This window comes from Mesocricetus auratus, unplaced genomic scaffold, assembly GCF_017639785.1.
Source record: "Mesocricetus auratus isolate SY011 unplaced genomic scaffold, BCM_Maur_2.0 Super-Scaffold_100004, whole genome shotgun sequence".
NCBI classification, from domain to species: domain Eukaryota; kingdom Metazoa; phylum Chordata; class Mammalia; order Rodentia; family Cricetidae; genus Mesocricetus; species Mesocricetus auratus.
In genome coordinates this window covers 116562203-116574426 of record NW_024429189.1, presented here as the reverse complement: position 1 = coordinate 116574426, position 12224 = coordinate 116562203, and the positions used below count along the sequence as shown (strand labels likewise).

General features: G+C 53.5%; 1 protein-coding gene across 10 annotated transcripts in view; it reads left to right on the top strand.

The window, feature by feature from the left end:
- Positions 1-12224, top strand: part of Snph (syntaphilin) — a 42536-nt gene that overhangs the window by 22534 nt on the left and 7778 nt on the right. The window contains exons 2-5 of one of the 10 annotated variants that reach the window (XM_040746471.1): positions 6506-6533; positions 7835-7931; positions 8534-8641; positions 11691-11840. In XM_040746471.1, the coding sequence (XP_040602405.1) occupies positions 7882-7931; positions 8534-8641; positions 11691-11840 (308 nt within the window). In that variant the 5' untranslated portion in view covers positions 6506-6533; positions 7835-7881. Of the gene's footprint in view, positions 1-6505; positions 7932-8434; positions 8642-11690; positions 11841-12224 lie in introns of all 10 variants that reach the window. The other 9 variants (XM_013115218.3, XM_040746468.1, XM_040746467.1 and 6 more) reach the window with 9 other exon arrangements.

Genomic DNA, 12224 nt, shown 5'->3' with positions numbered 1-12224 from the left:
CAGGTTTGCTTTTAAATGAGAATGGGTAAGGAGATGGACAGAAGGCCTTTCACCAGAATCCAGCTGCCAGCCCAGACTCTGTCTCCCACTTGCTGGGCAACTGCAAACAAATTACCTGCCCTTGCTGGATTTTAATTTCTGAATGGATAAAATGGTGACAAATTCTCTGAGGTATTTCCCATCCTAGGTTTCTGAGACCACATTAGCCTCTGTTGGTACTTGGGATAGATTCTGGCATTAAGTATTGGTGAGAACTCAGGATCCTAAGAGCCAAGGCCCAAAGAGCAGAGAGAAACCATGGAGATGGAGGCCCACCATCAACATCTTCCTGTGCTGCTTGAGAGGAGGAGGGGCAGAGGCGGAGCTGCAGAGATTGACAGCTCTATCAGTGAGGAAGCCCAGGGAAAGCATATGCTGTGGCCAGGGCTGCTGGGGGCCTCCATCTGCTGGGAATCATTTACCAAGATAGCTACCAAGCTGAAGTTGTCACCATGACCTCTCTGTTCCCATACTTCTCCCTGTTATCTGCAGAGTGTCTATCCCGGAGCGACTGGCATTAGAAGGAGTGGACCCAGGGTTCTCCTACTGCTACCTCCGGTGTAGGAGGCCTGCCAGACGTTGCCCTGGTAGATGTCCTTGGGAGAGGGTGCTTGTAACTTCAGCATCAGCTCATGGCTTCTCAGGCTCTGAGAGGTGTACAGATTATCCATAAAGAAGGGTAGATCCCTTTGAGAGGTAATGGGATGAAGCATTCCAATTTCCCAAGAATTACCTCTCTCCCTTTGTTATCTTGGTTGGGTTCCAAAGAGACTGACGTGGACAAGAAGTTACCCCAAGTGCTTGAAGAAGCTGGACTTGAGAGAAGAGAGGCCCCAGATCGCCACTCTGAGGAGTACTGCTTGTGTGGTGCCTAGGCTGTAGATAGAAGGTACTGTTAGGAGAGGCAAGAGCAGCCGTCTCCGGATAGGGCTTCTGCTTTGTTTACACGAATGGCAACAGTCCTACTCAGGCTAGGGAGAAGGTGCAGGAAGAATTCCTCAGAAGCAGTCTAGGCGCCATGCTTCTCTCTGGTCTCGGGAGGGCAGAGAACTGACTTTCTTTCTTGCCCTGATGCCCATGATGAGCATTCCAGACCATTCCCTCCCTTCTGACCATGCCTATCCTTTAGCAACTATTCGTTAAAAATGGAGATTATGTGGATCTGTTTTGACTGGTTTTTATTATTAAAATGCAGTTCACAAACCATAAAAATCACCCTTTGAAAATGTACCATCCCCAGATTTGTAGTACACGCACAAAATTGTGTAACCCACCCCATTATCTAATCCCCAAGTATCTGCAGCATCCCCCTTAAGAAGCCCCATTCCTGTGGGCAGCTGTTTCTCTGTTTATTTTCCCCTCCTCTTGACAACCACTAAGTGGCTTCTGTCTCTATGGATTCACCCATGGAGGTATTTTGTGTAAACAGAGTCATTCAGTACTTGGTGTTTACATTTGACTGCTTTCTCTTAACTCGGTGTCTTAGGGGCTCATCCATGTTGTGTTACTACCTCATCTCTTCTGCGGCTGAAGTCCTGGTGCGTGGATGTCCTGTGCAGCACTCACTGCAGCTACTGACAAGCAGTAGATCTCCCCACCCTTGGCTGTTGGAATAGTGTTTGCATCCACCCTGCGCACAGTGTTTCGATGCCTGTTTCATTCCTTGGGAAATCTATCTCGTAGTGGAATTGCATGCTCGAAGGCAATCCTGTTGAGCTCTGTGGAGGACTTCCAAACTGTTTTCCATAGCAGGGTCACCGTTGCACAGCCACACCAGCTCTGCGTGGGGGTTTCTCCACGCTCACAACACTTGTGCCCCGTCTTCTGATAGTCATCCTAGTGGAGATGAAGTTATATTACAAATTTCTAACCTGTAGTCGCCCCTCTTGTTTGGGGGCAGTTGGGCAGTGCTTGGGGGTTAACCCACGGCCCCTCACATACTCTGAAAGCCCTCTGCTACCAAGTTACATCCTCAGTCCCCAAATCCTTCTTGCTTTGGGTTTGGTTCCCAGTGCCCACATGTGGTTCACAACCATTTGTAACTACATTCTAGGGGATCCAATGCTCTCTTCTGCCATCCATGGGCACCAGGCACACATATGATGCACATATATACATGTAAAAACTCATATTCATAATAAGAGTAAATTTCTTTTAATTAAAAAACTAAAGAGTTCTAAAACAAACAACAGCCAAACCACAATGGTCTTCCTGGGGAAATGGCTGTCAGTAAAGTACTTGCCATGCAGACAGAGAACCTGAGTTTGAATCCCCAGGAGAGCATGGTGTACACCTGTAATCCCAGCCCCTGGGAGACTGAAATGGAAGATGTTTGGGGTCTGCTGGCCAGTCAGGCTAGATGAACTGGAGATTCAGTCTAGATGAACTTGGGGGTTTGCTGGTTAGTCAGTCTAAATGAACTGAGAGCTCCAGGTTTGGTGGGAAATCCTGTCTCAAAAGGTAACGTTGAATCATTGAAGAAGATAACCAACTTTGGCCTTCATGTACACACGCATGCACGTGTGCAAGCGCGTGCACACACGCGCACATGCACAATCTTCAGACTTTCTAGTTGGTCAGTTTCTGTCCCTGTGACAAAACTTCTCAGCACAATGAAAGGTGGGCATGGGATCCATCTTGTGCCACTTAAGCAGTGTTAGCCTGCTGGGTGAGGGAGACTGTGAAATGTCTGTTCACCTCACTCTGCCGGAGAGGGGAAGAGAGGGAAAGACAAACGGACAGGCAGAATGAGGGGTACCTCTACATGCAGATTCTGTTCCCTTTTACTCTGCCCTGGGGCCAGCCTGTGGGATGGGCTACTTTCCTCCTCCCCAGTGCTCTCAGTCAGGGTTGGTCAGCCCACCTTCCACAGGTAGAACAGACACGAGGACCCCACTGGCTGAAATGGAAAAGGAAGCCTGGGTGCGCTGTGTTCAGCAGTCCAGAGATAAGTTCCCTTAGGTGGTGTGTAGATCAGGGCTTGGGACCCGTGCTGAGGCGTCTGAGACTTGTCACTGGAGGCCTTTCCTGGTTGCCTTGGGAACCCCTGCAGCATTCGGCCAAGTTGTAGAACAGCCCAGCCACTATACTGGGCTTGCCACAGTGAGAAAGTAGAATTCAATGGCTCCGTTGAGTGGTTTCAGTCCAGGGGGTGGCTTGTGCCAGAGACAGGAAATGAGCTGGAGAAGTGTCTCCCCTTTCCAAGTGCAGAATGGCTGGACTTGGTGCTGATGGGGGAGGATGAGGCCGTCCTGAAGCATGCAGAGTTTTGCCCATCACCCTGGTGGAGTTGCGCTGGTGTTCTAAGGGTGGCTGCTGGCAGATGTCCAGGCTGTTTCCATTCCCATCTCTGCATTAGTATTCAAGGAGCACAAGTTGCTGTGTTTGCCTAGGAAGAATGTTCCAGGTTCTGCTGCTGCCTTGGCAGAGATGGGATTCCTCCCGACTCTGGTTGCCATGCTCTGCTTTGCACAGCTGTTGGGGGCTGAGTCACCAGCTCGGCCTGTTCTGTTCTCTGGGATTTCAGGCTTGCTTTTTTCTTTTGTTGATGTCTAATGCCTTGAAAAAAACACCTTCAAAGGTATATTCTGGGACATTGACCTGAGCACCTGGCTGCTCCCCTAGTGAGTAAGATACCAGTATCTCCCAAGAGATGCACTTTCTAATCTTAAAGCTGGGGAAACTGCCACCCAGGAGTCTAGTCAGTGAAGAAGAAATCATCAGTTGCAAATCCCTTGTTTCATAAACATCCCCAGAATCAGAATATGGAACTCAGAGTTCCTCAGAGACCATCTAGTCTAGCTCCATGATCTAACACAGATTTTAAACCAATATATTATATGTTGATTGTATTTGTTCCTATGAAATACACCAGGGAGCTTCAGCTAAGGAGTTAAGAAGGGCTGAGGGCTGGTCCCTGTAGGAAGGCTGCAGAGCATCCAGTTCTGGGGAAGGATGCTATAGGCCAGCAGAGAGCTCAAGCAGAGATACAGTGGTGCTTTGGCAAACAGAGCTATTGTTGCATGCATACACACATGTGCATGTGCACACATACACACACTTGTGCACACCGTGTGCAGAGGGGGAGGGAGAAGAAAAAGAGGAGGAGGAGACTATTGTAAGTGGAAAGGACTTGATCACCAGAATTAAATGTTTTCCCTTTATTTTCACATCACCATGAGCTTTGGATGGATCTCAAACAGGGTCCAGGTCCTTTCTCTGTTTTTCCGGATGCTGCTGAGACCCCTGCCTTCCAACCTGGTCTTCTTTCCTCTGGTCCTATCCTTTCCCAACACACTCTACAAGGGCTCCCCACCCAGGGCTTTCTCGTAAGCACATCTGATGTGCCCCTCTCCTTTGTGGGACAATCGCATGCCTCCCTGTGGCCCACTGGACAAGACCCTGGCTAACCAGGCTGTGTGTAGCCCGCTCCCACTGTTCCTCACCAGGCACCCCAGCTTCCGAGCAACTATGTCATTGAGTTATTTACTGCCTTTGCCCATGCTGCCCCTGCCTTCCCACTGGTGGACTCCCACTCATCCTTCCAGAGCCATCACGAGTTTCTGGTTGGAAGAGGCTTTTCTTGACCTTCCTGGAGCCCCCAAAATGTCTTGGATGTGTTTCTTTTCTGAAGGTCACATCACACTTCAAGTGTCTACTTCCAGAGCACTGTCTGCTCCTGTTTGGTGTCTCTTATGTGCGGAGCACCCATCCATGCCATACGCATGCACTGCTGCATGCTACCTTCGCAGTGCCCAGAAGGAGCTGCAGCTCACGGCAGATGCAAGGCTGAAGCCCAGCTGTAGCCAGACTTGCTGAGGCATGCAGTCAGAGTACAAGAACCAGAATTCAATCCCAGATCTGTGTGACCCTATTTCTGCATCCTTACGGTTCTTCTTACCCATTTTAGGGCCTTGGGCAGCACTGGGGGTGGAGACGACCAATCAAAGAGGTGGATGTTTGTGCGGTTGCTATGGAGAGTGCGCAGTGGGGAAAGAGGGACACTGGTGTGAGAGGGCGGCTTTCCTGGGGTTGAAGGGATGAGAGATTGTTGGCCTTGCTTCCACGGCTTAGAGTTTCCTTTCATCTTCCATTCCAAGTGGCCGCCTCTGGCTGCCCAGGGACAGGCCTGTGGGACTCCGGGCTGAACAGGCGGCATGGCGATAAATACCGTGGCAACAAGCCTCCTCTCTAGGGGTTTGGTGAGAGGGAGGAGCCAAGCAGACATAGGACACACACTCTGAGCAGGATCCTGAGGGGGGTGCCCTGTGGGTCTGGATGGCTTCTGCCTTCCCAAGAGGTCCCCTGCCTATGAGGTCCCATCCCAGCAGGGGAAATGCCACTTCCACTTTGCCCTAACGGCTGGTCCTGGTCTCCCAGGAGACTGTCAGCTGCCTCCGGGTACAAATGCCACCCCATTCCCACCCGCAGCCAGGGAGGAAGGAAAAGAGAACGCAAGAGGGGGGAGAAGGGGGTTGCCAAGCAAGGTAGTAGCAGACAGCTGGGACAAAGCTTGCATTGTACCGGGGCCGCATGCCTTCCAGTCTAGCCTTTCTCACCTGCCTCCCTAGACCTAGGCCTTGAGCTCCACCTAATCCACCAGCAATTCAGCCACACTCACCCAAACCGGCTGGGGCGTAAGCCTTCTGGGAGGTGAGGCCTTCTGAATGTGCTGCCTCCTCCCTGCAGCCCGCCTAGAGCCAGGAGGCAGGCAGTGATGAGAACATGACCAGTGCAGCCAGGGCGACGTGGACTAGCAAGGGCCCAGATGAAAGAACGCTGCTAGCAGGCCAGCTGTCCTCAGAGGGATTCACTCTGTGGGGGGTAGTCCTCGAAGCTTTGTCCATGCATGAGCAAAGCTACCACCCCCTACCTACTCTACCCTAGCTGCCCACAAGGTCCTCCTGTGCCCGACAGGCAGGGACCCCTGAGTACCTCTCTGGACAGGGATGCTCTCCACAGACGCCCCACCCTGTACTTGCCCATGGCCCCCACCGTGACTCTGGCCCTGAAGTTTCCAGAGGCTCTGCTTGGGTGACTGAGACTGGTGGATGGGAAGTGGTGCCAAGCTAGGTGGGCAGCTCAGGTGACGGGCATGGTGTCAGCGGCTCCTACATCTGACACCTCTGGGCAGACAATGCTGGCTGTGTCCAGGCCCTCTAGGGGAACAGGCTGTGTTCTGTATCACAGCCAGGAAACTGGTCATCTGAGTAGTGCCTTTGTCCACTCAGGAGATGGCCCCACTACTGTGCAGGAGAAGCAAGCTCCTGGGGACCCTGACGTGGGAAGGAGGTAGTCCTTGGGTCAGGAATTCTGGGGGTTGAGATCTCAGTATCTGATGATGCCAGTCTGGTTCAAATGCTGGTCCTGCCACACAACTAGGCTGTAACTTGGGCAAGCCCTTTTGCGCATGGTGGCCCTGATTCCTTATTTGTAAGAGGGCACTAATCTCAGCACTTCCTCATAGGGTTTTTGGGAGAAGTCAATGGCGTAATGTACGTACACGTGTAGCACGGGCTGGTATGCAGTGGGGCTTGGCTTGGTGGCTGCTTCTTCCCCAGCATGGGCAGAAGTCCAGGGCATGGCATTCTCAGCTAAGCTTTCCCAGGCTATTGTCTACAGTTCCTTCTCTGAATGTGGAGTCCATGACTACAACCTCTGGGCTGGCTCAAAACTGGCTGTAGGGAGCCTAGGTTTCTCTCCCTTGACCCAAGGGAGCTCTGGGCGGATGTCTATCTAGTGTAGCCCTGATCCCAGACAGCTACACCCTCCGCATGGGGCCTCTCCCTCCTCCACATTCCTGGAGACATCCCTGCAGAGCTGTCCCTGACACTGAAATCCCTACTCAAGGGAACACCCTAAGGACGCAGCACAGGAGTCAGTGGGGCTGAGTCCACCCATCCTCTTCTCAAGTCTCCTGGACATGTGAATGCTGCTTGCTAGAGAACCCACCGTGGAACACTCAGCAACTAGGGAGGGCTTCTGCTCTCTTGACCTTGGCCTCGGGTGCATCAAGCCTGTGCTCAGTTTCCTGTGACGCACTAAAATGAGCATGCATGTTTGTATGGCAGAGGCTAGCCTGTGTGCACGCAGCATGGGAGTCAGAGGACCTGGCTGCTTGTCCTGCCTTGTGGGCAGGCGCCTGAGCATGTACATGGACGTGTGTGACACATCTCAGAATGACCTATTTTGTCTGTATCCATTTATCTTTCTACACGTGTGCTGGTATGTCCGTCTGTCTTGTCTCCTTTGTAGCCAGGAAGCCCCGAACCACGTGCCAACTGGGAAGGCGATGGTCAGCGAGACCAGCCCGGCCTAATCTGGGGCTCCTACTCCTGCACCAGGGGTCCTCTGACCTGCAGCCCCTGCCACGGAGGGAGGACTGGATGTGGGAGGCAGGGTCTGAGGCGCAGGGACCTGGGGGGAAGCAGGCTTTGCTACTCTGGTGGACAGGAGGCCCTTGTCCTGCTGTCCCCGTGACTGTGGTGGGGTCTTCACCCTTCTGGGCACCATCACTGACCTGGAAGATCTGGGGTTGGATTGATGACTCCTAGCCACCCCTGAGGCTCTGAGAGCTAACTGAGACTTTAAACCAGGGTGGCAGTCTGTGCCAAGCCCACTGAATTCACTGGCAGAGGCAGCCGCCTGCAGCCTAGCCTACACGTTCTCGCTTGATTCTGGGTTGTGGGCCGAAGGGCAAGAAGAGAAGCCATGCCAGGCAGTGGCCCCAGTGAGAGGATGACATGGCCCGGCCCTGCCCTCCCTACGCCCCCCACAACCCGCCCTCTCTCCTCAGCCCCGGGAACGCCGCCCATCCCACCGCTAACCAGGACCCGCAGCCTCATGGCCATGTCCCTGCCGGGAAGTAGACGGGCCTCTGCTGGATCTCGCAGGTGAGTCTCCCTTGGCTAGAGTCTGAGCTTCCGAGGCAGGAGGGCTTGCAGTGTGCCTTTAAGCAAATTGCGCCCTCGGTTTCCCCATCCTTAAAATAGGCTGGCTGATCCATGCCACCTCCAGGAACTATTTAAGGACCTAAATGACATGGTGGATACAACAGTTATCTGAAGGTTCCCATCAGCACCAGCTCCGCCATCACTGTCCCTGCGCCGCTCTCCTTTGACTGTCACCCTGAGGGTCCCTCCTCCAGTCACCTCCTGTCTGCCCCATTCTACTCCCCTCTGTTTCAGTCCATGCATGGGTATCCTTCCTGGGCTGTGAGAGACCCTGGGGCCCACCATTTGTCCACAGCCCTGTCTAGCCTCTGTTCTTGACCCTGGGGAGCTAGGAGGGTCAGCCACCTTCCGGTTTTCTATCTTGATGTCCACTGTCTGTTCTGTCGCCCTTGTCTGTGTGTGTGTCCCTCCCCATTGCCTTTCTTCCCGTGATGAACCCGAAGTGGGGGCACCTTAGGCCGTAGCGGCCTGGCTGTGTTCGCCCAGTGCCCACAGCTGCCCGCCAGCCAGAATGAGCAGCTGCCTCTTCTCCCCGCCTCCAGGCGCACTTCTCCACCTGTGAGTGTGCGGGACGCCTACGGTGCCTCTTCCCTCAGCAGCAGCAGCAACTCTGGCTCCTGCAAGGGCAGTGACAGCAGCCCCACACCGAGGTAACCCGCTCCTCCTTCCAGCCAGGCCTGGCTGCCTGGGAACCCGGTGCCCAGGAGATGGGGGACAGCACCATGTTGTGCCCACCCCAACTCCAGTATTCTTCCAGACTGTGACCTAGAACAGGTCATGTCTCTCTCCAAGCTTTGGTTCCTGTCTGTAAGATGTACATGAGCACATGTGATGCCAGGGCCAGAGACAGGCACCACCTGCAACATCACAGGTCTTACCTATCCGTGATCACCATCCTAATTATCCCAAGATGGCTCCTGCGCTATCAGCATCCAGTCAGCAAGGAAGAAGATCCCCCCCCCTTCTTGTGTTGGTTGCTCTGAGAAGGGACACTTTCCCTGTGAAATTCTGCCTAGACTTCACTGGTAGGACTGGGTCACATGGCTTACTAGCATCCTATCCCGTTAATTCCCAGAGGATTAGTGTTTTCCTCCCAATGGTGCCACCGCAAACAAGGAGGAAAAAGCAGGATGGGCATGGGGCATTTGTCTCAGGCACTTCGAGTCACGGGGTGGTGATGCTCTACAGGAGCGGCATGCGCTAAGTTATGGTCTAGGGACAGTAGGTAGAGACATGAAATACAGGGTCTCACTGACAGCAGGTAAAGAAGTGAGTGCCACGGATCCTTGAAGACCAGGATCTCAGAATCAGGATGCTGATGTGGAGCCCTGTTTCCTGGGTGCTGGGATACAAGTGGGCACTGGAGGGTTGAGGGCAGCTGCAGGCTTCCTGTCTCTGAGGCTCAACTTTTTCTTTTCCATAAAATAGAAATAATAACCCAGAGATGTCAGTGAATGGCTCTGCACACTGTCTGTATGTCCTGGGCCACAGTGCACTGCCTGCATGTCCTGGGCCACAGTGCACTGTCTGTATGTCCTGGGCCACAGTGCACTGCCTGCATGTCCTGGGTCACAGTGCACTGTCTGTATGTCCTGGGCCACAGTGCACTGCCTGCATGTCCTGGGTCACAGTGCACTGTCTGTATGTCCTGGGCCACAGTAAGACTTGAGGGCACAGTGGAGCTCCTCCCTGCAAGCCATGTCTTGCTCCTCTCAGCAGAGATATCTTCTGTTATTCAGCGATGTCCAAAGCTATTAAAGGCACAGGTCTCAGGTTTTTCCACCAAGGTGTGGATGGTTGGTAACAGTCATATGCAGGACCTGTGCCCAGGTCTGACTTCTAACCAATTTATATCTTGAAAGGAACAGAATTGGAAGCATTCAGACTTTGCTATTAGTAACAGTTTTATAACACATCTTCCATCCGAAGCCCCTGGGGCAGTCCCAAACTACAAATTGAACACCTGTGGAGAAGTCCTATTGCCCAAAAGGAGACCTGCCACCCCTGGAGGAGGGCAGGACAATACTACCTAAGGACCTCACTGCATCCAGGCTGTCTCTGCTAACATATGTATCACGTTTCTCGTTTTAAATACATCACACACACACTGGGGGAGAGTGCTACTAGTGACTATAAACGTGTAGTAAATGTCATCTTGGAAAAATGTCCATGACGCAGATGAGAACATGCATTTCCTCTAACCCTCATTCTTACAAGTTTAACACTGGCTTTTCCACCCCTTGCCTCATGCCGGGCTGAAAGCTCTTCACTTGTCACAGGGGTATGTCCTCCTGCCAAATCCCTTGCAGGGCAGGGCGGATACAGGTCTGAATGGAGGATGCTGTGTGGCTCCTTCTCTTCTGGGGAGATCTTAGAGCAGGGTGTGGAAGCCCAGGCACCCAGCCATGCCACCGCTTGCCCTTGCAAGGTGGAGGAGAAGCTGTGTGATCCGGCTCCCTCCTGTTGCCACCTTGTCTCTAACACTTTACAGGAAACATTACACAGCTTCCATGAAACTAAATCTGCCTTCAACCTGGCTACTTCCACAATGGGCTTCCACGGGACCTGTCTTTTCCAGCTCTGGGATGTGTAGGCCCCAGTCTCCATTGTGTGGGAACACTCCCTGGGTCTGAAACCAAGATCCAAGCAAGGTTCTTAAGAACAGATCCTGCAGTCAGGAAGCTGTGGGTGGAACCATCTGAACCATAGTCTGTTGTGGAATCAGGGAGTTCTCCTTCCTAGGAAAGCCTTGGCCAGCACTCGGCCCCAGCACCCATGGCCCTCTGGGTAGAGGATCCTCTCCAGTGGATAACACACTGTATCAGTTGTAGAAGGCATCCAGCCAGCTGCTACTCAGGGCCATGCTAACTGACACACCTAACAAGTGTCCACATGTGTGTTCACACATGTCCCAGAGTGCAGGTGCATACACATGGCTGATTTCCTGGACCAGGCAGTTACCTATGAAGGCAGCATGAAAATGGTGTATGTACAGTGGTGACGTGACTCGAGACACCATGACTTTGCTGAGAGGAAGGGGTGGCCAGGCCTCTCGGTGTGTACATGTAATGGAAAACTGTATGTTGCTGAAGGTGGGTGAAGAGAGTGTGTCAGGGCATGTGCTGCAGAGACAGCCACGACCTCCCACCTGCGTCCTCATTCCTGTCCCTAGGCTAGACAGGCTTTCAGCTGCAGCGAGGAGAGTGTCTCCCTCCCAGGAAGATGTCACCTCCTCTGCAGGGGAGTCCTTACCCTCCAGGCCCACTTGGGACCTGCCCTTGCTCCCCTGTCTCACATTCTCTGTTGAAGACAGGCAGCCCGGGCTCAGGAAGCACACATGGAGGCTGGTTAGCCGCCCTCTCTGAAGTGAGTGTGCGTCTGCAGGACAAAGACGTTCCTTCACCCACTGCTGCTGTGAGGGTCCACACAGGGTGTGTAAGACACTGAGCACGCACGAGCCTCGTGAGAGATGCCCTCTTCCCTAAGCAGAGGTGTCTCCAGCCCCTATGCAACTCTTCCCTCGGAAGAGCTTCATCAAAACTTACCTCACAGAAGGCTAGCTGTCTTTGCGCCATGCCCAGAGCCCCCAGGGGGGCTGGTGGCACAGGCTGAGCTTGAAGATCGCTAGGTGCTCCCTGGCCCAGCCCGGTACTCGCCCTGCCCTCTTCATGCCCGCCTCTGATGGACATACCCTTGCAGGCGCTCCATGAAGTACACATTATGCAGCGACAACCATGGCATCAAGCCCCCCACCCCAGAGCAGTACCTGACTCCACTACAGCAGAAGGAGGTTTGCATCCGGCACCTGAAGGCCCTGCTCAAGGACACACAGGACCGGCTCCAGGACCGGTAAGTGGCAGCCAAGGGGACCCCGGGGAGTACCAGCCAGCTCCACTCTGAGCAGAGCCAGGGTCCCAGGTACCCTGTGAGGAAGGAGGAATGGGCCTTGTTGCCATCTACCAACTCTCCTCTCAGCAAAGCCTCACGTGGGCCCATCTATAGAGGCTCCAGTCCCGGCCCCTTGACCACGTTAGGCAGGTGCTTAGGGCCAGTGGGAAAGGGACCCTCTAAGAACTGTCAGTCACTTTCCTGCTGCAGTTCTCTCCTGACCACAGCCCCGCACCTCCTGTGATGGCGGCTTCTCTCCTGAATCCTGTCTTCCCTCTGGCTTCCTTATCCCTGTGGGGGAGAGTAAGAAACAGACCCTTAACGCTCTCTGCCTCTACACAATGA